Here is a 25,028-nt window from a genome sequence, read left to right as displayed (position 1 = left end):
GCTCCCTGCTCTGTGCACATTTAGCTGCAGCACACATTGGGTAATTAACCCGATGTGTGCTGTAACTAGGAGAGCAGGGAGCCAGCGCTCAGTGTGCGCTGCTCCCTGCTCTCTGCACGTGTAGCTCCGTGCGGTGGTAACCAAGGTAAATATCGGGTTGGTTACCGATATTTACCTTAGTTACCAAGCGCAGCATCTTCCACGCGGCGCTGGGGGCTGGTCACTGGTTGCTGGTGAGCTCACCAGCAACTTGTGTAGCGACGCTCCAGCGATCCCTGCCAGGTCAGGTTGCTGGTGGGATCGCTGGAGCGTCGCAGTGTGACATCTCACCAGCAACCTCCTAGCAACTTATACGGCCCTGCATAGTGGAATTTCTGTCCCTTGCGTGCTGCAGTGTGTAGTGTCCGGGTAACCCGCCTAATCTAATAGTAAGGGCGTGGTAATAGGTTGCTGGCTGGACACCATGCGCATACAAGTGTGAACAGTGCCCTATGCGCGCCACTGGTGTGCAATTTATCTTGCACCTGTGAAGTGTCCATCATGTTGAGAGGCTTGTCTGCATCCTGTTTGTGCATTAGATGTGTTGGCCTGGGCTAACTGGACTGGTTGCCCTTTTTTGCTGTGAGTACATTTTATAATACATTTTTGGGGGAGTTTTTAGCTCCTCTTTTTGTTGCTATTTTTGACTCCTAGCAACTTACCAGCGATCCCTATCGTTGTTGGGATCGCTGGTAAGTTGCTTAGTGTGACTGGACCTTAAATGAAGGTAAAAAAATAAATTGGTTTTGGAAATTACAAAGAAAATCTAAAAATTTACTGCTAAAATTTTAAATCATAACATTCTAACAATATAAAAAGACGTTTGAAAACTGATTGATATAAAGTAGACAACAGTACATGGGGTTTAATAACTTTTTTTTGTGTGGTGCAACTATCTGGTTTAAAGGCATAACAATTTAAAGTTTTAAAACTGGCAAGTTTTAGAATTTTTCTGTAAATTTTACATTATTCATAAATTTATGACAAAGTACAGTTTTTCATGGGAAACAAAATACACAAGTTATTACAGCATAAGGTGACATGGCAGATTTGAAAATTGGGGCTTGATTGTGAATGTCAAAACTAGGAGGGAAGAACTTAAAGGCACTGTATATAAGGGGCTATGTGGGACCTCATACTGTATATAGAAAGGGTATGTGGGGGCTCATACTGTGTGTAGGGTGCTGTGAGGGAGCTCATACTGTATATCGGGGACCATGTGTGGGTTCATATGGTATATAGGGTGCTGAGTGAGGGCTAATCCTGTATGTAGAGAGCTATGTGAGGGCCCACACTTTATATGGGGGACTGTGTGGTATAGAGGGTATCAGCATACTTAATTCTGCTCAATATTAAGTGATACAATTAATATAAAATAATAATATGTCAATTTTAATATTGAGCAGAATTAATTTCAGCCATATTTATTCACCCCTCCCCGCCAGTCAGTCTCTTATATGACCTCTCAGGAAAATTAATTGCCCACCCCTGCTGCAGATGATAGACGTAATCACAGCTGACCCTGCTGCCCCTCCCTTCACAATGACCTTTGCACATGTTCATTAGACACTTCAATACAAAAGATAAGGTCAGGATTCGACCAGTGTGACTATGTACATATGTTGTTTCTTGAAACAGCAGGAAGGTAAGAGTCTAAAAAAACAAAGCAAAAACAATTGGCTAGTGTGAAAATGACAGGATTTCTATCTTCAATATAAACTGTGAGATGTTAATAAAAAAAAAAGTAATAAAATTGCTAAAAGTTTAGAGAAAAACATATGTCACACACAAACCTGATCTAAACAATGGATCATTTTCTGATGATAGCTTCCCTTTAAGTATAGGTGGTATTGCTGTCCATACGTATTTACCTGAAAAGTTAAATTTTACAATTGCAAAGCACCTACAATATTTCAAGTCTTGTAGCTAAGCAGTGCATGCGTTCTGTCCACAAGCTTCATATTCAGCTTAATCACAGCAGAAACAAAGTCATCAGATCCAATAAGATCTTCGGCAATAATATTGGTTGCATCTCCGCTCCCGCCCGGATGTTGCTCCTGTACCCACTTATACAATAATGGAAGTTTAGGCAAAGTCATCTTTTTCATGGAACCAAATGGATGTTTTAAGATATAAGAACCGTTCTCAGTTAAATTAAGACCAGCCACAAAAAATCCTCCTGTAAAATATAAATACGGTACATTTAGGATATGAAAAAAAAAAAAATTAAATACTGTATTGTACACCATATTACGTGTATATCTATATATCCATAGCAACCAGACAATCTGTTCCAAACCCCCCCCCCACCCCCCACCCCCCCGTACATCCTTTACCGCAGCACATCATATGAGATTCTATCGCCCTGCAAGCTGATAGAACAGCTGGAGCTCTTAGGGAATGTTTATTCGTTGAGTTTTTGACATGAAAAATGCATCATTTTATTGTCTCAGCAAATAGAATCAAATTTCTGATGTCTCATGCACTTATTGCTTATTTTTTCTTGAAGATTGGAAGTAGTTTTTAATCTGCAGCATGTCAATTTTTTCAGCGCTTTTGCAGCATTTTTCACCCATTCTAATGAGTTGGAAAAAATGCATCAAAATGGCACACGCGTGTTTTTATGCAGCGTTTTTTTTCTAACGAGGCACTTTTTTTGATATAAGAATTTCTGCAGCAAATACTTAATGTGTGCATATACCGTTAATCAAGCACAATACTATATAAGGGAATGAATGGAGCTGCAGTTGAGCATGTGCACTACAGGTCCATTTTAAGGGAGGTTAGTCAATGAGAGAGAGCAGTTAGTCAGTTTTTTTCTCATACAGACTCTGGATGAGAGAAAAGTCACAACATGCTGCGATTTGCTGCCGAAATCATCCGAGACTCGCCAATATACAGTACAGACCAAAAGTTTGGACACTCCTCATTCAAAGAGTTTTCTTTATTTTCATGACTTTAAAAATTGTAGATTCACATTGAAGGCATCAAAACTATGAAATAAAAAATGTGGAATGAAATATTTAAAAAAGTGTGAAACAACTGAAAATATGTCTTATATTCTAGGTTCTTCAAAGTAGCCACCTTTTGGTTTGATCACTGCTTTGCACACTCTTGGCATTCTCTTGATGAGCTTCAAGAGGTAGTCACCAGAAATGGTCTTCCAACAGTCTTGAAGGAGTTCCCAGAGATGCTTAGCACTTGTTGGCCCTTTTGCCTTCACTCTGCGGTCCAGCTCACCCCAAACCATCGCGATTGGGTTCAGGTCTGGTGACTGTGGAGACCAGGTCATCTGGCGTATCACCCCATCACTCTCATTTTTAGTCAAATAGCCCTTACACAGCCTGGAGGTGCGTTTGGGGTCATTGTCCTGTTGAAAAATAAATGATGGTCCAACTAAACGCAAACCGGATGGAATAGCACGCCGCTGCAAGATGCTGTGGTAGCCATGCTGGTTCTGTATGCCTTCAATTTTGAATAAATCCCCAACAGTGTCACCAGCAAAGCAACCCCACACCATCACACCTCCTCCTCTATGCTTCATGGTGGGAACCAGGCATGTAGAGTCTATCTGTTCATTTTTTTACAAAGACACAGTGGTTGGATCCAAAGATCTCAAATTTGGACTCCTCAGACCAAAGCACAGATTTCTACTGGTCTAATGTCCATTCCTTGTGTTCTTTAGCCCAAACAAGTCTCTTCTGCTTGTTGCCTGTCCTTAGCAGTGGTTTCCTAGCAGCTATTTTACCATGAAGGCCTGCTGCACAAAGTCTCCTCTTTATAATTGTTCTAGAGATGAGAAGGTGTGTCCAAACTTTTGGTCTGTACTGTAAGTCAATGGGTGCGAGAAAAAAAAACATGGCGCACAATCATCCGAGTGACGTCCGTTTTTATGGATATATTACTATTGTAGCACAGGACACTGTAAATGCTCCTGTACATGACTGTAAATGACTAATAGCTGCTGAGAAAAAAACTTATTGCAGATGGAGAGCACACGGATGACAATTGAGAAAAAATTGTCCTACTCTCCTAGATGAGAATGTGACCGTTTTTTCATACGTTCGTGTGAGTCCAGCCTAATGGGGATAAACGTCCCTTGTTCTGCATATTGGTGTAGGTCCCAATGGTCGGACCCTCACCGATAACGTATTAATCACCTGGTTTACTTACGCCACATAAACCGCTCGATTAACTTAAAGAAAGCCTTTTCAATATGTATATGGGATATTGCTAAACCATGGAAAACAAAAGATTTCAGGATGTGGGGCAATATTGCCTAAAGATGTCAGCGTACAGTAGATAAAATACTGGAAACACCAACATGTCTCTTTAGGTTGACATCTAGACGACAAGTAATCAATGCAATTTGCAACCAGTCTAAAAACTAGAAATGAAGAACCAGATACCTGGGCGTCCAATGTGTTTTTTCATCTCCAGGAAGTGGAGCAAAGAGTCTGTATTAGTTGTGTTTGCCCACCAGTATGGCATAGATGGCCACAGATATTCAAATATCAGTGCCATGGGATGATCATAGCAAACAATGAGTTGATAATTTTTCTTCCATAAGTTCCTCAGGGTTGGCCGTTCCTGAAAACGGAGCCAATTTTCATCAAAATACAGTATTCTGACAGATGTTTACAAGGATTCATCTTGAAGTTCACATTAGTCTGGACAACATACTTCTGCGCTATGCAGTAGCTAAAAAGTGTTATTACAATGTGGAAAGTGCAACTCTTTCATGTAGAGAATTGGAAGATTGTATCATTTTAAAAAAATATTTGTACCTCCTGAACTAACAATTTTGAGCATCTGAGTTAATGACCGGAAGAATGGTGACAGCACACAGAACTGCAAGTGATACGTTGCTGGAATCAGGGTGTCAGCCTCTACACCATGCTGCTCTCAGAATATATAGCAAAAACTTGTTAACAGATACCTTTTAATCCGCGGCATATCTGGGAAGGAGCAGGGGGCCTAAGTCAGGCCGCATGATGCAGTGGTCCGAGGTGTCTCCACAATGGCTGCATTTTGCCATCCCCCCTAGTGGGAGTAGGCCGGTCTCTGAGCCAGGTGTCAAGATGATAGCTGGCTCAGAAAACATGCAGTGCGTCAGCTCCCAGTGATCAATTGTACTCGCGTCTTTCAAGCATGAGTACAATTGAAGTCCTGACCGCCAGCACTTCCGGGTCAGAGCAGCTGATCACACTGCTAATGTTAACTGTCGGTGCCGTATAGGCGGCAGAAGTTTGGTGTGGTAAGTGCTCCAGCGGAGCTGAAGGCACTAAAGTTTATTGTAATTAGAGGAAGAAAGGAAAGAAAGAATTTGAGTACAGTACAGTATGGGGAGAGATGGTGGGGGGAATGTATACTGGCATACAGACACAGTATGGTATGGAGGGGAATGTATATGGACACAGTAGGGGGAGTGGCGGTGTGTTTGCAGATACAGTATGGGGAGAAACTAAAGAGGGAAATTTGAGGACACAGTATTTAGAGTGAGGGCGGGAATTTGAGAGCACAGTATGGGGAGCAAGTGGGTGGGATGAGTGTGGACACAATAGCAGGACTGAGGGGGGATGTGTGAGGAGGTAGTGAGGAGACAGTATGGTATGAGAAAACAGAATAGAGAGTAGTAGACTGAGTAGTGTGGGGGGGCAGTTTGGATTTAGAGCAGCATAGGGGGGGGGGGCAGTGTGAGGCCAGAGCAAGTTGGGGACATTATGTTGGGTCAAGATAGTGTGAGGAGGGGTCACAGAATAGAGACTGGGCCATACAAGAGGATACAGTTTAAGAAGATAGTATGAAGAGGGGGTCCAGTATGAAAAGGAGAGGTCAATATAGAAGGCATGTACCATAAGAGACTCGGTAAGTATAACATGCCTGCTCCAATCCCCCTATCCTTTCTACCACCATTTTTAAGCCCCTGATTCGGGTCCCCATAGACTTATATGGGGACCGGCGTCCAGCCAGATATCCGGACCCGAATAGTTTTTTTTTGTTTTTTTTTTAACCCGGTTGGACCCGCTGATCCCGGGTATTTGCAAATCCGCTCATCATCAGGCCCTGTCCACAGGCTATTTACTTCATGCAGCATTTGCTTGGACCTGTCCCGCCCACAACCATGACTCAGTCATGGGTACGGGATTGAAATAGACCAGGTGAGTGCTGCTAAGAGCAGTTCTACTATTCCATATGTGAGGCCGTTTGGCACATTTTATAAAAATATTTTAGTGTTAGGACTGCCCCAACAGAGATTTGCCATGAAGTGGCGGGGTGGCTCAAGAAATTGCAATTTTTTGCCAAAAATCTCATATTTATAATAAGTACAGTTGGAATTTTTTAGTGCTGTAGTGCACATTTAGTGCTAGCTTTTTTGTTTTTTCTTCAGTTTAAGAAGATAGTATGAAGAGGGGGTCCAGTATGAAAAGGAGAGGTCAATATAGAAGGCATGTACCATAAGAGACTCGGTAAGTATAACATGCCTGCTCCAATCCCCCTATCCTTTCTACCACCATTTTTAAGCCCCTGATTCGGGTCCCCATAGACTTATATGGGGACTGGCGTCCGGCCAGATATCTGGACCCGAATAGTTTTTTTTTGTTTTCTTTTTTAACCAAGTTGGACCCGCTGATCCCGGGTATTTGGAATTCCGCTCATCACTAGGTGCTATACATGGTCATAGATCACCACAGATCTTGATGGGGTACTGATCCACTTGCGTTTTGCAAGGACAAGTGCAATCCAACATCGGACTGCACTCGCACCAGTGCAAAACTATGGGGGAAGTGTCTATCTGCGATTGATTTCTCATGCCATATTGGCCTGAGAAATGAATCGCAGCATGCTGAGTTTAGCAGCGATTCTCCGACTGCAATGCGATTTATGCAGAGACAGGCAGTAGAGGAGATGGGGAGAAAGTGCTCCCTCCCTTGATCGCATGAGCCATGGCTGACGATCGCAGCAGAGGGTCATTAGCATATCACTTCCGATTGCTCTCCCATTGGAAGCTATACACAAGTGGAACCGTACCCTTAGTTTAAGTTTCTTCTGCAGAACTACAGGTAATTTGAGTGCAAAAATGTGCCAATATAACAGCAGCCTTGATCCACATTCACACCTGTGTATTTTGCATCAGGAAAACATTAACTGCATCCTAAACATAAAAAATAAATTGGAACATTTTGACCTCTATTGTTTTGTATGCAGTATTCATTTTGAATATGCTTTTTCTTGATCTACAGTACTTTACTACATTTTACCCAGACTTTTAGCAGTGAAGCTCCCAAATACAACATCTACAAGTTTAGGATTAATTTTAATATTCATACTTGCTTGGGGCACAATTTGACTCCAAATATCCTGTGTATGGAGTTAATTAAATACACATGCTGCTCTGGAGACATGGACTGTAGATTATCACACCCCAGGATGAGGACCTCTCTAGGGTTCCGCCCTAACCAGCCAGCAATCTCCTGTAGAGTTTCCTAGAATAAAAATATACAATCACTTAGCTTTGCTTAATACACTTAAGTAACTTATATTTTCTCATTTTAGGTTAGATTCCCACAATGATTTTTTTGCACTATATATGTTCGCTGCGCTAAAAATGCAGATTTTTTTTTAATTTCCAGCAAAGTAGATGGGATTTATAGGAAGCTCATGCCCACTGTTTTTTTTTTATCCTGCAACATATCAATTTATCTAGCAAGAACGCTGATCTTTTTGTGCGTTTTATGTTTTTCTCATAGGACTGTATCAGATGTGGAAAATTTAAACAGAAAAAACACATACAGTGGGGAAAAAAGTATTTAGTCAGCCACTAATTGTGCAAGTTCTCTCCCACTTAAAAAGATGAGAGAGGCCTGCAATTGACATCATAGGTAGACCCCAACTATGAGAGACAAAATGAGAAAACAAAATCGAGAAAATCACCTTGTCTGATTTGGCAAGTTTTTTTTGCAAATTATGGTGGAAAATAAGCATTTAGTCATCTAAAAACATGCAAGATTTCTGACTCTCAGACCTGTAACTTCTTCTTTGAGGCCCCACTCACACTTGCGCTATTTTGACGCAAACGGAATCCGTCCGTAATGTAGTACAGTTCATTTATTTACAGTGGAAGCGCGTTAATATGCCGTGTGTGTCATGCAGTACCCGCTTGTATCCACATGGTGTCGCGCCGGAATTTGGTGAAGGAAAAGAGAAATTTTTTTTTAATGTTAAATGGGGTCCATCTTATAATGCCAGTGTCCCTCTAACAAATTATATAGGGTATATGTCCCTCATAGCCCCCATCCTAAAATTAGCCCCCTAATCTGGATATGGACCCCTTATATTGAATATAGCCCCCTTGTGATGGCACACGTTCACCCAGTCCTGCCTATGGCCCCCTATGGATTGCATACATTCCCCTGTGCTGCCTATGGCCCCCTATGGATTGCATACATTCCCCTGTGCTGCCTATGGTCCCCTATGGATTGCACACATTCCCCTGTGTTGCCTATGGTCCCCTATGGATTGCATATGTTCCCCTGTGCTGCCTATGGCCCCCTATGGATTGCACACGTTCCCCTGTGTTAGATATTGCCCCCATAGTGCTGCCCATGGCCCCTATATAGATCGCACAAGTCCCCCTGTGTTAGATATCGCCCCCATAGTGCTGCCCATGGCCCCTATATAGATCACACAAGTCCCCCTGTGTTAGATATCGCCCCCAGGCTGCTGCCCATAGTAAAATAAAACACTCTTTCCTTACCGCCTCCAGCACTGATCTCCCTCCCTGCTTCTGTTCTTCCACTTCCTGGTTCTTGGTGCCGGTCATGTGATCGGCACAGCAGACTGAGATCTCTGCGTGCCTGATCACAGTGGAAGCAGGGACACCGGGGAGAAACGCTGGAGGGGGTAAGTAAAGCTTTTTTATTTTAGAATGAGCAGCAGCCTGGGGGCCAAATCTAACACAGGGGGTGCATGTGCCATCACAGGGGGGGCGCAGGGACATATAATATGCATCGCTCCCCCAGCCCGTCACTGCGGTGCGATTTCAGCACCACCGGAGATGGACATCGGCTGTGCATATTATATGAGCGGGAGCAGGAGATCAAGATCAGCGTTCACCTGCCCCCAGCAGCGCCCCCACCTCCCCTGGACCTTGCAGTGTATATATATATATACCCCCCCCCCGTATATTCGGCTTATAAGACGCACCCCCTACTTTCCCCCAAATTTTGGGGGAATAAAAGTGCGTCTTATAAATCGAAAAATACGGTAATCTGCAACATCAAAAATGTGATAAAAACACATGTAAAAAAAAAATCTTTAAAAATGCAAGTAACATACAGTGCTGGCCAAAAGTATTGGCACCCCTGCAATTCTGTCAGATAATACTCAGTTTCTTCTTGAAAATGATTGTAATCACAAATTCTTTATTATTATCTTCATTTATTTTGCTTGCAATGAAAAAACACAAAAGAGAATGAAACAAAAATCAAATCATTGATCATTTCACACAAAACTCCAAAAATGGGCCAGACAAAAGTATTGGCACCCTTAGCCTAATACTTGGTTGCACAATCTTTAGCCAAAATAACTGCGAACAACCGCTTCCGGTAACCATCAATGAGTTTCTTACAATGCTCTGCTGGAATTTTAGACCATTCTTCTTTGGCAAACTGCTCCAGGTCCCTGAGATTTGAAGGGGGCCTTCTCCAAACTGCCATTTTGAGATCTCTCCACAGGTGTTCTATGGGATTCAGGTCTGGACTCATTGCTAGCCACTTTAGTAGTCTCCAGTGCTTTCTCTCAAACCATTTTCTAGTGCTTTTTGAAGTGTGTTTTGGGTCATTGTCCTGCTGGAAGACCCATGACCTCTGAGGAAGACCCAACTTTCTCACACTGGGCCCTACAGTATACTGGAAAATTTGTCGGTAGTCTTCAGACTTCATAATGCCATGCACACGGTCAAGCAGTCCAGTGCCAGAGGCAGCAAAGCAACCCCAAAACTTCAGGAAACCTCCGCCATGTTTGACTGCAGGGACTGTGTTCTTTTCTTTGAATGCCTCTTTTTTTTTTTTTCCTGTAAACTCTATGCTGATGGCTTTTCCCAAAAAGCTCTACTTTTGTCTCATCTGACCACAGAACATTCTTCCAAAAAGTTTTAGGCTTTCTCAGGTAAGTTTTGGCAGACTCCAGCCTGGCTTTTTTATGTCTCGGGGTAAGAAGTGGGGTCTTCCTGGGTATCCTACCATACAGTCCATTTTCATTCAGACGCCGACAGATAGTACAAGTTGACACTGTTGTACCCTCGGACTGCAGGGCAGCTTGAACTTGTTTGGATGTTAGTCGAGGTGCTTTATCCACCATTCGCACAATCTTGCGTTGAAATCTCTTGTCAATTTTTCTTTTCCTTCCACATCTAGGGAGGTTAGCCACAGTGCCGTGGGCTTTAAACTTCTTGATGACACTGCGCACCGTAGACACAGGAACTTTCATGTCTTTGGAGATGGACTTGTAGCCTTGAGATTGCTCATGCTTCCTCACAATTTGGATTCTCAAGTCCTCAGACAGTTCTTTGGTCTTCTTTCTTTTCTCCATGCTCAATATGGTACACACAAGGACACAGGACAGAGGTTGAGTCAACTTTAATCCATGTCACCTGGCTGCAAGTGTGGTTTAGTTATTGCTAACACCTGTTAGGTGCCACAGGTAAGTTACAGGTGCTGTTAATTACACAAATTAGAGAAGCATCACATGATTTTTCAAACATTGCTAATACTTTTGTCCACCCCCTTTTTTATGTTTGGTGTGGAATTATATCCAATTTGGCTTTATGACAAATATTTTTTTTTTTTCATTGAAGACAAATTAAATGAAGATAATAATACCAAAGAATTTGAGATTGCAATCATTTTCAGGAAGAAACTGAGTATTATCTGACAGAATTGCAGGGGTGCCAATAGTTTTGACCAGCACTGTAACTTACATAATAGGTTCAGAAATGCAGCAGAAAATGTGCAACATCAAAAACTCACCGAATACTCCGTGTGGGAAGATAGCCTTAAACCGATCTATACACATAAGGGAACATTTACATCTGTGTGGACATTCCTTTTCATCAAATTTTAACAACAAATAGAATTAGGCCTAAGACACACGACGAGAAAAACGGTGCGAGTGGAGTGCGATAAAAAATCGCATTCCACTTGGACCAATATTAGCCTGTGTGTCAGCGCACATGAGCGATTATTTTCTAAGCCGTAACCGGACCAAGAAAACAATCACAGCATGCTGCGATTGTAATGCGATCATTGTTTCTCTCGCACCCATTCAAGTCAATGGGGCGAGAAAAAAAAATCATACTGCACTCACGGTACACTGGTGTACCGTGAGTGCAGTGCGAGAATGGCAATAGCCGGCTACGGAGGAGAAAGGGAGATAAATCCCTCCCCTCCTCTGCGCCGGCCCGCCCCTCCTCAGTGCCAGACCTCAGTCGCAGAGACACTCGCATGACACTCGGCTCTGCTGTACTGCCAGCGTGAGCCAAGTGTCATGTGAGGGGATCGCAGTAATCCCTGTGTGGCCCCAGCCTAAATGTCAAAAAAGGATCTGTGGCATAACTGATGCAAATGGAAGCTGAAGGACCCCATTGGCCGTATTTGGGGGACCAGTGGTTCCATTATATGTCAATTTTTATAATGAACGAAAAAGCGCTGCATGCTTTGCATTTTTTCCCATCTTAAAAACAAACACATAATGTAACCCAAATACTCCTCATAAATTAATGATCAATGGTCTCCCTCTGCCTCCATTTGCATTAGTTACGCAACAATATGAGAGGCCTGATTCATTAAGAAGTGAATGCCTCTTGATGAGTCAGGTGCATCTTAAGACTGGTGTGCACCTCCATATGCCTTGCCACAAATCTTGCTCCTGTCAGAGATTAGAATAATATTTGTAGTGCGAGGTACACCACAGCTCGTCATGAACTGGATGAGCGGGCAACACCACGTCCATCCCAGCCTTGTCTATTTTTGGACACAGCTGGCTGAAGCGGTTGTGAAAAGACACATTGGGCAAAAATCTGGCAACTTTTTTAAGTTTTAAAATTGACAAACATGAACAACTGCAGCTTGTCTTACTTCTACAGTCCGGGACGTATAAAGGCCATGTACAAAGTACAGATTCGAGAAGACATCGGGTCTGTGAGCTATTCGGAGATCCAGGTATCGGATTCCTGCATCCAGCTGCTCAGTGACGCTTAAAGTCTATAAAACACAAAGATTATTCTGGAAATGTTATATGATCATATATTATACAAAACAATTAGGTGATGAAGGATAAATCCATTTATTTCCAAAAAGTTAACATTGGTAACAAAAAACAGATTAACATAAAGATATTAAGAGTAGAGATGAGCGGACACGTAGATGTTCGGTTCTGCGGGTTCAGCCGGACTTTAGATAAAGTTCTGTTCTGGACTCGGACTTGTATACTTACACTTGCATAGTGAAGTTTTACATGGAGCAGGAGGTACTGTAATACTGTTTTCACCCCATGCTAACATGTATGCTATTTTTATCTGAGTCATCATTTTGTGGATTATTTCTCCTGTGCTCATTTTCTCAACATGGGTTTATTTTCATTTTATGTATGTATTCTATATACACTAGATACCGCATACTGACAAATGTGATGCCCTCCATCTTTTTCTACCTTGACGGTTGTCAGAGTTGACCCGTATGACCTAGCATCTATATATTAAGTATGTGCGCATTATGTATATATTTGTATATAATACTGTTTCTGCACTTGTATATACTCACTATATGTCTTTACCTTTACAGGCAACTATCTTGAAAAAGGTGTAAAAGCCGAAACGTTGGTTGTTGCTATATGTCAGGGTTCACATTTGCAGTTTGTCGGTTGTTAATAATAAAAAACACTTGCATCAAAAAAAATTTCTCTTCCTCTTATTGAGTGCTTGGGTCTTGCTACTTCTGGACTCGGACTTGACCTGAACCCCATTGAAAGTCACTGATTGGCAGTTTGGGGCTCCATAAATAGATCACTTCTGGGGGAGGGCGGCTTTTTCTCCATTGTTTTATTTTCCGTGCACTCTACATCCGATTACGCTGTTGTGACCCCCAGGTGAGAGCCGTTCAAACACTGCGAGCGGCTCGCACGGGGCTGAGCACTGAGCGTACCCGAGCACAGCGATGCTCGAGTTAGTGGTCTACATACGTAAAGCACTCGAATTCTGAACTTGGACACTAATTTTTTTGTAAAGTCTGTGTTCGATACGAACACTGAACTTTAAAGTTCGGGTCCGCTTATCTAATTAAGAGCTTTATAAGACCACGTTCAAACATCTGAGGGAGCTGCACGTGGCGGCTGAGACTGAGTCTGTCTGAGTGGAGTCTGCACAAGTCAGCTTAAGGGTATGTGCGCACGCTGCATCTTTTTTTGACCACAAAAACACACCCGTGGCAAAAACACAGCGGTAAAAACGCATGCATTTTACTGCGTTTTTGGCTTTGTTTTGCTGCATTTTTGTTCACTGTGTTTTCCTGCATTTTTCCAACGCAATGCATGGGCGGAAAAAAGCAGAAAAGAATTGACATGTTGCGCTTTTTTTCTCACCTCAAAAATGCAGCTAAAAAAAAAAAAAGTACTGTGCGGAGAGCAAAAATGAAAACTCATAGACTTTGCTGGAGAAGCAAAGTCATGCAGTTTTTAGACCAAAAACGCACCCAAAAAACATGCAAAACCGCAGCGAAAAACGTAGTTGTAGTTATAAACGCACCCTTTGGCAGAAATGGTATTTGCTAAAGTTGCTTAAGTCGCTATAAATACGCTTGTGGTTTTATCGCGTTTTGGCCGCGGTTTTACCGCGATTTACATGCTTTTTCATTGCTTAAAGTCAGGTGCGTTTTGATGACAAATACACTGCTAAATAAAGTTTTAACATTCAAACACTATGAAAAAATGGAAAAAAATGATAACTATCAAGATTATAATCATAAACAAAATAGCTGATTTTATTAAAATGATAAATGTTTGTTAATATTTATGTATAAAATAACGTTAAATTAATGTTTTTCATAATTTTAATTGTCGGACTGTGTGTGTGTAAAGGGACATATCATGTCCTTAATATAATGTCAAAAACGCATGCAATTAAATTGTCAAAAACGCTTGTTTTCTGCATCCAAAAAGCATGTAAAACGCTGGAATTTTGATGTAGATTGCGTTTTGCATCTTCTCATTGACTCAAATGTTATCAAAACGCAGCTCAAATGGCAAAAACAACTGACATGCTGCTTCTTTAAACGCTGAGTTTGTGCCCAAAAATATGCAAATTAAACGCAGCGTTTTGAACAACATGGTGTGCACAAGAAATCCCTATTTCTCATAGACTTTGCTTGGAAATCAAAACGCATGCATTTTGGCATTAAAACGCTGCAGTTGAAAACGCTGCGGAAACGCAAGTAAAAACGCTAAGTGCGCACATAGCCTAACAGCTGAAGCAGTCTGCTGATGACCAAAGGAAAAAAGTCTAATGTTGGACATTCGGCCCTAAGGGGTACTTTGCACGCTGCGACATCGCTACTGCGATATCGTCGAGGTCAAATTGAAAGTGACGCACATCCGGCGCTGGTAACGATGTTGCAACGTGTAAAGCCTAGATGCGCCGATAAACGATCGCAAAAGCGTCGAAAATCGGTGATCTGTGAAGCGTCGGTCATTTACATAATGTCGCACCAATAGGAGATACGATGTTGTTCCTCGTTCCTGCGGCAGCATACATTGCTGTGTGTGAAGCCGCAGGAGCGAGGAACATCTCCTTACCTGCCTCCACCGGCTATGCGGAAGGAAGGAGGTGGGCGGGATGTTTACGACCCGCTCATTCCCGCCCCTCCGCTTCTATTGGCTGCCTGCCGTGTGACGTTGCTGTGACGCCGCACGACCCGCCCCCTTAGGATGGAGGCGGGTCGCTGGCCAGAGCGACGTCGCAGGGCAGGTATGTGCGTGTGAAGCTGCCGTAGCGATAATGTTCGTTACGGCAGCTATCACAAGATATCCCATGTGCGACGGGGGCGGGTACTATCGCGCTCGGCATCGCTAGCCGATGCTAGCGATGTCGCAACGTGCAAAGTACCCCTTAGTCTGGGCAGTCTTGGAGCTAGGAAGAAGCCGGGGAAGCATACTGTGCTTTGTTGTGGACACCTGATATGCAGCTGGGAGAAGCCCTGAGACTGGTGATCCTGAAGTGAGAGCTGGATGTTCATCCACTGGTCACTTATCTGCTGGACATTAAGGCTATGTGCCCCCAGGGGCGCTCGTACCTGCGGATGTATCCGCAGGTACGATCGCATGTTTCCAGCAGCTGCCCGCCGGCGTCCGCAGCTATTTTTAGCTGCTAGATTACAGCGGAATAGCTGCGGGAAACATGCGGAGATTCATGTGGCTTACTTGCGGACGTCCCGGCCTCTTATCTCCATAGCGGAGGGCCGGGACATCCGCAGGTAATTCCGCATGAATAATTGACATGCAATTATGCATGCGGATGCTTAAATCCGCAGCATGGTCGGCAGCTGCACTTTCCGCAGCGTGGACACAGTACTCCCCATGTCCCATAGGATAACATGGGGAGTGACTGTACATGCTAAAACCTGCGGATTTATCTGTAAAATCCAGAAAAATCCGCAGGTTTTCCGAGGCAAAATCCGCAGAAACAAGGTCCCATGGGCACATAGCCTAACTCTGCACAGGTAGGCCTGCTCTGTGAATCCGTATCTGCTATATGGACTGTTTTGTTTATTTTATACCTTTGTGCCAATTGGAGGCTGTTTATTGATGAACATTTATGCACTATAACAAACCTTCCTGTTTTGCACCAAGTAACTTCGTGCCTGTGCCCACCTCAAGCGCTGCCATAGTGAGTGAACTCCTACAATCCATAGTGTGAACCTTTCTCAAGCATTGTAAATGTTTAGATTTTTAAAAACTTCTTTTTATCCTTTTAGGTGACTTGAATCTGTGATTGTCTAATCACTTACGGTATACTATAAACTTCAGTGCACAGTTTTGCAGTATATAGTACAAGGCATATTAGGAGCACAGTCATGGCAAGTGCCATCTGTTTAGATTGGAGTGTATTTTAATACAGTGCCTTGAAAAAGTATACACATCTATGAGACCCCCAATCACTAATCTGTAAGTACCGTAAATATACACAAACACCAAAATAATCCTTTATTTGGAATAAAATACAAAAAACACCCTCTTTCATCCCTTTATTAACCCCTCAAACACCATTGCAGGTCTGATGTAATCCACACAAGGTCCCACGACGATTCAGCTCTGCTACATGTAAGTCACAGCGAGCGGCCATATAGCATGACTACCTGCTGTGAGTGCAGATAGAGATTGACTGAGCCACGATCAGTGGTGACGTCACTCAGGTGATTTGCTGTCACAGCTGGAGGTTCCTACGGTCCTCCACCTGTAACAGCAGGTAACCTGCCCTCAGTTGACCTCAGTAAAGTCAGTGACCTCACTTCAGGTGAGACCTGCATCTCTTTGCAGAAGACCACAGGGTTTTTTTTGCCAAGAGATGCAAATTTAGTGATGACATTTTTACACCATATTCCTGCACCCAATCTACACCTCCTGGAAAAAAAAACATGTATTTTTACGCATTTTTTTTGTGCGGTTTTGATGCAGTTTTCAACCAGGAGGTGCAAATGTAGTGCTGAAATGTCTGCACCAGATTTCAGCATCAAATTTGCACTACCTAGCAGAAAAAAAACACATTTGTTTTTTTTTGCATTTTTGGGCTAGAGATGCAAATTTGGTGATAAAATTTTGACACTATTTTCATGTACCCAATCTACACCTCCCTGCAAAAGAACACATTAAAACCGCATAAGATGTGATGTGGTAGCGATTTTTTTCCCAGGAGGTGTAGAATGGGTGCAGGGATATGGTGTAAAATCTTCAGCACCAAATCTGTGTCTCTTGGCAAAAAAAAAACGCATTTTTTTGTGCCAGGTAAGTTCACTGAGTTTAATGAGGTCATCAGAGGTCCTCTGAGGTCAGGTTACCTGCGGTCACATTTGGAGGACTCAAGCTGTGACCGCAACTAGCCTGAGAGATGTCACCGTTGATTTCTGTGGCTGATTCATTCGCTGGCGCTCACAGCGGCCATTCATGTTCCATGATCGCGCACTGTGAGGTTCAGATGTAGCAGAGCTGGATTCATCGTGGGATTTTGCATGGATTACGTCGGACCTGCAGGTCCAAGTGCAGCTGAAAGAGGGGCTTTTTTGTATTTTATTCCAAATAAAGGATTTTTTCGGCATTTGTGTTTATTTACTTTCATTTACAGATTAGTGATGGGAGTGTGTCTCATAGATGCCTGCCATCACTAATCTAGGACTTAGTGACAGCTGTGGGCGGTTATTAACCCCTTATATTACCCTTATTGCCACCACATCAGGGTAATCAGGAAGAGCCATGTAAAGCACCGGGCTTGTCACATCTAATTCCGGGTGGCTGTAGGCTGATATTTTTAGGCTGGACCTCCCCAGCCTGACAATGCCAGGCCTCTGCTGTCAGGCTTCATCATGGCTGGCTATCAAAATTGGGGGGGGACAGCACAATGTTTTTTTAAATTATTTATTTAAATAATTAAAAAAAAAAAAAGTTGCATACAGTTCCTCTTATTTTGATACACATCCAAGATAGGCGCACAACTCAAGGCTTCAGCCTGTAGCCATGGGCTTTATCTGTGTTGGGTATCAGAATAAGGGAGGACTCTACCCCATTGTTTTTTTTATTTATTTTTATACCACAATACTCATGGTAGATGCTAGAATGTACTGGCTCTTTCTAGGTATGACATAATTTCAACACGCTAGGGGCGTGTTCAAAATGCAGTCTGATGTTTTCAGCCAGAATAAACATTATTTTTCTAAGTCCAAGTGGGCATGGAGTTGTTTATAAGAGAATTGGGGTCTGGGGTAAGAACCCCAAATAGGGAGTGCAAGGGGGGTGCAAAGCCCCCCTTGCATGATTATAGTGGACGAGAGGAAACATCGCGACACCTACCAACCAAGCAAATCACGCTCACTAACGTGGAAGGAGCCCATACATTCTAGGCTCACAGTAGATGCTAGCGTGTACGGGCTCCTTCCAGGATTGACGCCATTTCAACACACACCTATTACATGATACTGATCCGCAGACATTTACACTGCTTCCCCAGCCCACCGGCTGTCCTGGCCTGGGAGCAGGCAGCCATGCCGGAGCCTTGGTAAATACAGCGAGCTTGCTCCCATTCCCCTATCCCTTCTATCACCATGTTTAATCTCCGGATTCTGATACCCTTAGACTTATATGGGGACCAGATTCTGGAATGGATGTGGATTTTTTTTAAAAAAAAGAATAGGGATCAGCTAGTCCTGGATATCTGCGAGTCCACTCATCTCTACTTAAAATACATATTTGCTGTCAGGTTGGGCAACTGAAACTGGCTGTGTTGTACTGAATTTGTAATACTAGTATCTGAGTAGTGTAATACTAATATCTGTAATATTCGCAATTGCCACAACACACTAAAACAAAGAAAAATAGGATAACCTCTTTAAAAGTATTGCAATAAAAATCAATTGTGTTTCCATACCTGTGTAGTACTCCATCTTAAAATAATGGCACGTATGATACTAGGCACATATTTCTCTAAAAAGAGAAGCAGCTTAGGAGAACTAGGATCGACTGGTGACTTTTTATCTAGGCAATAAGTCATGGTGTCATGACTCCCTGAAGTGAAGACAGCAAATAAAAAAACAATTAATGATAAAATAGCTACAAAATGACAACCTTTCCGAATTATTTTTAATTGTGTTTCTATTCATGCAGACTGTTTTTCATCTTTTAAAGTGAAAGCGCACATTCAAATACTTTTAGTATTAACCTGCACACATGGGATAAGTCTGTAAGTTAATACACCGGTGTTCTCCGGCGAGCGCAAGTACCAGTGACTGGCCGACACCTATGCTGAAGGAAAGTAAAGTCTGTGTCTTTGGAAGAGCAGAACACTGAGGAGATGGAATGCGCAAGCGCAAGATTTCGTGTCATGCACCCAATGCCACAGGGACATGGTAATGATGAGCTGAGCAGAAAGATATGACAATGAACAATGAAGTAAGGAGACAGCGTTTTCTTCCCTACAACACCCTACCCCATAGCCTGGAAGAGCGTATTAACATAGTCATAGAAGACAATTTCTCTGCAACAAGGAATGAGATGTGAGACTCATATTAATGGTTTACCTAACTCAAATGTGGTGACAGATTTCCTTTAAGACGTTAATTATGCCATTTCAACTTATTTCTTTACATCATTTATTGTGAGTTAAATAAATTTCGTATTTTGATAGCTCAAACTTTTACTAAAGCAACTATATGACATATGCTTAGTTTTTCCTTATCTGCAGATTTGAAAAAAGGAAGTGATCTCACACACACACACACACACACAAAAAGTATAGTCATGCAAGAGACCATAGCTGATTCTTTTCGTGAGGTAAAATATTTCCCTGCCTGTTTTTTACATTTTTTTTTTTACCTAAAAAAAATCATAATTTGCAATCCCATGCTGTAATATCTGTATACTGTTTTACTTCCTCCCCTGCTGAGGAGATGTGGTATGATCAGACCATGTTCCTCTATGGTCAGACACAGCCATTACACAGTACATAGCAAGGGCACTTATATATGATTATCCCACCACATTAACATTTTTTTTTTTATTTTAAAAAAGCATCCAACTGAGGACATTATTATTGTAAAATCTATTGATAAACCCATTAAGGACCAATGATGGACATAGTGTGTCATAAGCAGTTGTCAGTTCCCACATCATCATGATGTGCAATGTCCATCAAGGCATTAATTAAACTGTCAATGTGTGAAAAAACACAGTAACAGCTCTGAGCCAACAGTGGTAACTAACAGCTGATTGGCATGGGAAGAGATGAGGGGTCCCTATACTCTTGGTTAGTCAATCTGACTGACCGATCACAACATGATCGTGCGGGAGTTGCTGAAATATCAGCACTTCCCTCCACGATCACCACCAGACCCCAGCTCAGCTGACAGCGAACTCCTGCAGTAACACCCAGGGCTGCACGCACCTCACCCCTAGCTGATTAAACCTTTTAGATGGAGCGATCAATAGTGATCACAGCATTTAGAAGGTTGTGAGAGTGAGGAGGCTCAATCAGCACCCCTGCAAATAAATCACTGGTAGTCGATGGTTGTCATGGCACCCAGAGGTCAAACAATGACCTGCTGGAGTGCTAGGTATGGTGGCCTGTTAGACCCAGCCATAGGCAGGGTCTAACAGGCATTTTGTCAATGTAATTAGACAGGTTTCATGTATTGCACTCCACCCACCTGCGCGGACTACATAGACCTACAGGAGGTTCACATTTAGGCCATAGGCCACTATTCAAGCCCATTATACAAGTCCCTAAGGCCTCATATGGATTTACCATACTTTCCCCTCTCCTAACAGGCACCTGCCTCCATAGGAAGGAAAAAAGGTGATCCAGCTCAACTGGGGCAAAGTCCGGCATGCAAGGATAACACTCTGGCAGTGCAAGGGTCCAATAGAAGAAAGAAAAATCCAGCTTCCGGAGTAGTAATAAAACTGATGCAAAATTTTATTAAAGGACGTAAAAATTAATGTGATGACAAAAATAGGGAGCTCATATGCGGCGTAAGGCCCCAATTCATCAAAGCAATTTCAGCATAATTTTGTATTAGATTGCTTTGAAGACAGAATTTTTACGTAACTCGGCACTGAGCAAAAATTTTGCAACTTTTGATGTTTTTAAGCCAGTTTCAGTCAGCTTTGCCAAAATGGGCAGAGGGATTGTGGGAGGGGACCAGTGGGGGCATGATGCCACGGCTCGTCTAACTCATGACAAGCTGTGTCATTATCTACACCAGAAATCTCACTCCTCATACCTCAATTTTCTATTTACGCATTGAAACTTTGTTACAAGCTATAGGAATGTTTTTCTGCATAACTAGGAAGCTCCTATTGCTATACATTACAAATTGGAGTTCCTGCAAATTATGTACTCCTCCATGGGTAAAAATACTCCAGAAAACTGCTGAGGTGTGTTTTTACCATGCTGTAAAAGCTAGGTTATCAGCATAATAAATAGGAAATGAAACTAGAGGATAGAAGGAAAATGAAGCCAAAGACCAGTTATAGACAAAACAATACCTGGGATTGAGAGGTCATACAGGGGAATATCCCACAGTTCTTCACACAGATTGGACATCCATTGTTGGTTTCCAGCAATCTGATTGTTGCATTTTTGTAAAACGTTTTCCATATTGAACTTGTAATAGAACTGAAATTATAATAATAATTAATACAGAGAAGCTTATTGACACCAATACTTCAGAGTACGGGACTTATGATATGCGGTTTGTGAAGTTGGACTTTTCCTTTTGTATTCCCGTCTGCAGTAAGACTGTGTTTATGTTTGTCATCAGTGTGAATAAAACAGGGACCTTTATGGACTGAAAACCGGTGAGTGCTTCTTTACTGCGTCCCTGCCATGACCGACCAGTGCTGATTCCCTACACCCTCTATGGACCACTCTGATGAGGGTGTCCACTCTTCAAACCGAACCAATCACCAGGATTTTCCTAAATAACCTAAAGCATACCTCCCAACCATCCCGGATACAGCGGGACTATCACGCTTTGCAGAGTTTGTCCCGTTGCCACGGGCGGGAGGTCCGTATCCCGTGGCTCCGCCCACCCACTCTCTCCCCGCCTCGCTGCTTTTCCCTCCTACCATCCTAACACGTGTCTTGAGCATTACAGAGCGCTAGTCTCTGTGCTGCTGCTGCTGCTGCAGTAATGAATGTCCCCAGCGCTGATTCCCTCCCCCCTCCTCCCTCTCCTCCGGCCCGGAGCCTGTGCTCCTCTAGCTGTTTCTCTGACTCCCGTGTGTTTGTGTCCTGATCTATCGTGTGTGCAGTGTTTGCTTCTCAATGTTGCAGGCACACACCACAGTAGATCAGGACTTTGGGGAGAAGACAGTGTGTACTTACCACTTGTTTCCTCTCCTGCAGGTGCACAGCACTGGCCGGTAATATGCAAAGGTAGAAGCATTGCCAATGCTTCTATCAGCTACCGTCCACGTGATCTCCTGCCTGGCAGAGCTGCTGCATCTTAGGCTAAGTTCACACCTCTGGTTTTGCAGAGCCGGCCAATCCGGCTCTAAAACCTATGCAATGGATGCGGCGACAAAACCGCATCCTTTGCATAAGTTTTTTACATGCGGCCCATCCGGTTTTTACCGCTTGCAGCAGGCTACTGAGCATGCGCAGTGGAAAAAACCGCATGAGGCGTCCATAGGCATGCATTGCAAATCGTGCCGCATCGGCCTGATGCGGCGCGATGCGGTTTTTTTTGCTGGACAAAAAAACATGCCAGGCACCGTTCCATCCGGCCGCCGCATAGGCTAAATCTGCCGCATGCGGCAAAAACCGGACCGAACGCAAGCCCATGCGGCACAATACGGCACTAATGTAAGTCTATGCAGGAAAAACCACAACCGGAGGCAAAAAAACGGTTGCGTTTTTCCTGCAGAGCGCCGTATTGTGCCGCATGGCAAAAACCGGATGTGTGAAAGCAGCCTTAGGCGAAGTTCACACCTCAGTTTTTTCCAATCAGGCACAATCCGGTTTGTGCCTGATGCAAAGGATCCGTCTCAGATTGTAAAAAAACTGATGCGACAGATCCGTTTTTTTTGTTTTTTTTGTTATGCTGAGACAGAGACAGAGACCCCACCATCACTGCACAAATAACGGCACTACCTCACACGCATCATCACCGCACACGCCAGCACTACCCAGCACGCATCATCACCGAACAGGCTGGCACTACCTCACATGCATCATCAACGCACATGCCAGCACTACCCAGCATGCATCATCACCGCACAGGCAGCCACTACCTCACACGCATCATCACAGCACACGCCAGCACTACCCAGCACGCATCATCACCGCACAGGCAGGCACTACCTCACACACATCATCACCGCACACCCCTGCACTACCGCACGCATTATCACCGCACACGCCGGCACTACCCTGCATGCATCTTCACCGCACACAACCCGGCATTACCTCAGTGACGTCACCGCTGACACCGCGACTCCCTTCAGTTGCTGCGTGGAGCTGATAGATGCGGTGTTCTACTGCCGTTCCTGTCAGCTTCATGTAGTAGAGCTGAGAGCATCTCGGGACCTCTGTGTATTACGTCAAACCTGGAGGGGTATTTGCTGATTTTAATAAAATGGTGAAAGAGGGTGTTTTTTTGTCTTATATTCCAAATAAAGGATTTTTTTGGGTGTATGTGTTTATTTACTTTCACTTACAGGTTAATCATTGGGGGTGTCTCATAGACGCCTTCCATGATTAACCCTTTTATTACCCCGATTGCCACCGCACCAGGGCAATTCGGGAAGAGCCGGGTAGAGTCCCGGGACTGTCGCATCTAATGGCTGCGGCAATTCCGGGCGGCTGCTGGCTGATATTTTTAGGCTGGGGGGCTCCCCATAACGTAGAGCTCCCCATCCTGAGAATACCAGCCTTCAGCCGTGTGGCTTTATCTTGGCTGGTATCAATATTGGGGGGGAACCGCATGCCGTTTTTCTTGTAATTATTTATTTTACTGCATAATATAGACCCGCCCACCGGCGGCTGTGATTGTCACTCAGCGTGGGGGCGTGTCTGCCTGCAACTAATCATAGGCGCCGGTGTGCGGGGAAAGCAGGGAATACGAGATTGAATAATGAGCGGCCGGCATTTTCAAATCAGGAGAAGCCGTCGAAGCAGTGTGACAGCCATGCAGCCCTGCGCCGGTGATCGGTGAGTGGGTGAGAGTGAGTGAATGAGTCAGTCAGTGAGTGGGAGAGTTTGAGAGAGAGTGAGTGATTGATTGATTTTATGACAAGCAATGAATTTATATCACTTCTGGGCATGCTCAGAAGTAAAAACCGGATACGGTACATGCTTCCGGCATTTGAAGCATGACACCGTATCCGGCTCGCATAGACTTTCATTATGCACCATGCCGCACCCGGCGCTAGGCATTTTTTTGCCGCTGGCAAAAAACGTTCCTCTCTGCGTCCTGTGCAGCCGCCGGAGTGACGATTTTTGCCGCATCAGGCAAAAACCAGATCAAACGCAAGTACATGCGTCACAATCCGGCGCTAATAAAAGTCTATGAGGAAAAAACACACCCGGCGGCAAAAAAACCCAGATGCGTTTTTCCCGCAAGGCGCCGGATTGTGCCGCACAGCAAAAACCTGATGTGTGAACATACCCTTAGCTGCACACCCTGTTCAGCCCTCCTTCTGGGTCCTAGCTGCCTGCACACCCTGTTCAGCGCTCCTCCTGGGTCCTAGCTGCCTGCACACCCTGTTCAGCCCTCCTCCTGGGTCCTAGCTGCCTGCACACCCTGTTCAGCCCTCCTCCTGGGTCCTAGCTGCCTGCACACCATGTTCAGCTCTCCTCCTAGGTCCTAGCTGCCTGCACACCCTGTTCAGCCCTCCTCCTGGGTCCTAGCTGCCTGCACACCCTGTTCAGCTCTCCTCCTGGGTCCTAGCCGCCTGGACACCCTGTTCAGCTCTCCTCCTGGGTCCTAGCCGCCTGCACACCCTGTAGTTAACTCCCTGCCTGTTCTGCACATTGCTGATCTGTGGTGGCTCAGAGCGATCACGGACAGCTTCTGCAGTTTCAGTTTGCTGGATGGGTGTAGATGGGGAGTGGATATGGGTGTGGCCGTTTGTAAAATGGGTGTGGTTAGGGGCGTGGCCTAAAAATTGCCGCGGCGCGCACGCCGCAAACTTTGTCCCTCTTTCCCTTCTTTAAAAGTTGGGAGGTATGC

At 44.0% G+C, this 25,028-nt stretch overlaps 1 protein-coding gene across 2 annotated transcripts in view; it reads right to left on the bottom strand.

Moving 5' to 3' along the window:
* Window positions 1-751: 751 nt before the first annotated feature.
* The window catches only part of PLCXD1 (phosphatidylinositol specific phospholipase C X domain containing 1), a 94,532-nt gene continuing 70,255 nt past the window's right edge, over window positions 752-25,028 (bottom strand). The window contains exons 2-8 of one of the 2 annotated variants that reach the window (XM_075334321.1): window positions 23,264-23,403; window positions 21,340-21,469; window positions 18,725-18,861; window positions 12,177-12,302; window positions 7,371-7,526; window positions 4,449-4,629; window positions 752-2,218 (exon numbers count right to left, since the gene is read on the bottom strand). In XM_075334321.1, the coding sequence (XP_075190436.1) occupies window positions 1,953-2,218; window positions 4,449-4,629; window positions 7,371-7,526; window positions 12,177-12,302; window positions 18,725-18,861; window positions 21,340-21,469; window positions 23,264-23,356 (1,089 nt within the window). In that variant the 5' untranslated portion in view covers window positions 23,357-23,403 and the 3' untranslated portion in view covers window positions 752-1,952. The remainder of the gene's footprint in view (window positions 2,219-4,448; window positions 4,630-7,370; window positions 7,527-12,176; window positions 12,303-18,724; window positions 18,862-21,339; window positions 21,470-23,263; window positions 23,404-25,028) is intronic. The other variant, XM_075334320.1, reaches the window with a different exon arrangement.

This window comes from Anomaloglossus baeobatrachus, chromosome 2 (genome assembly GCF_048569485.1).
Source record: "Anomaloglossus baeobatrachus isolate aAnoBae1 chromosome 2, aAnoBae1.hap1, whole genome shotgun sequence".
NCBI classification, from domain to species: domain Eukaryota; kingdom Metazoa; phylum Chordata; class Amphibia; order Anura; family Aromobatidae; genus Anomaloglossus; species Anomaloglossus baeobatrachus.
The sequence above is the reverse complement of the archived record's forward strand: the minus strand, read 5'-3'. Positions and strand labels throughout refer to the sequence as shown.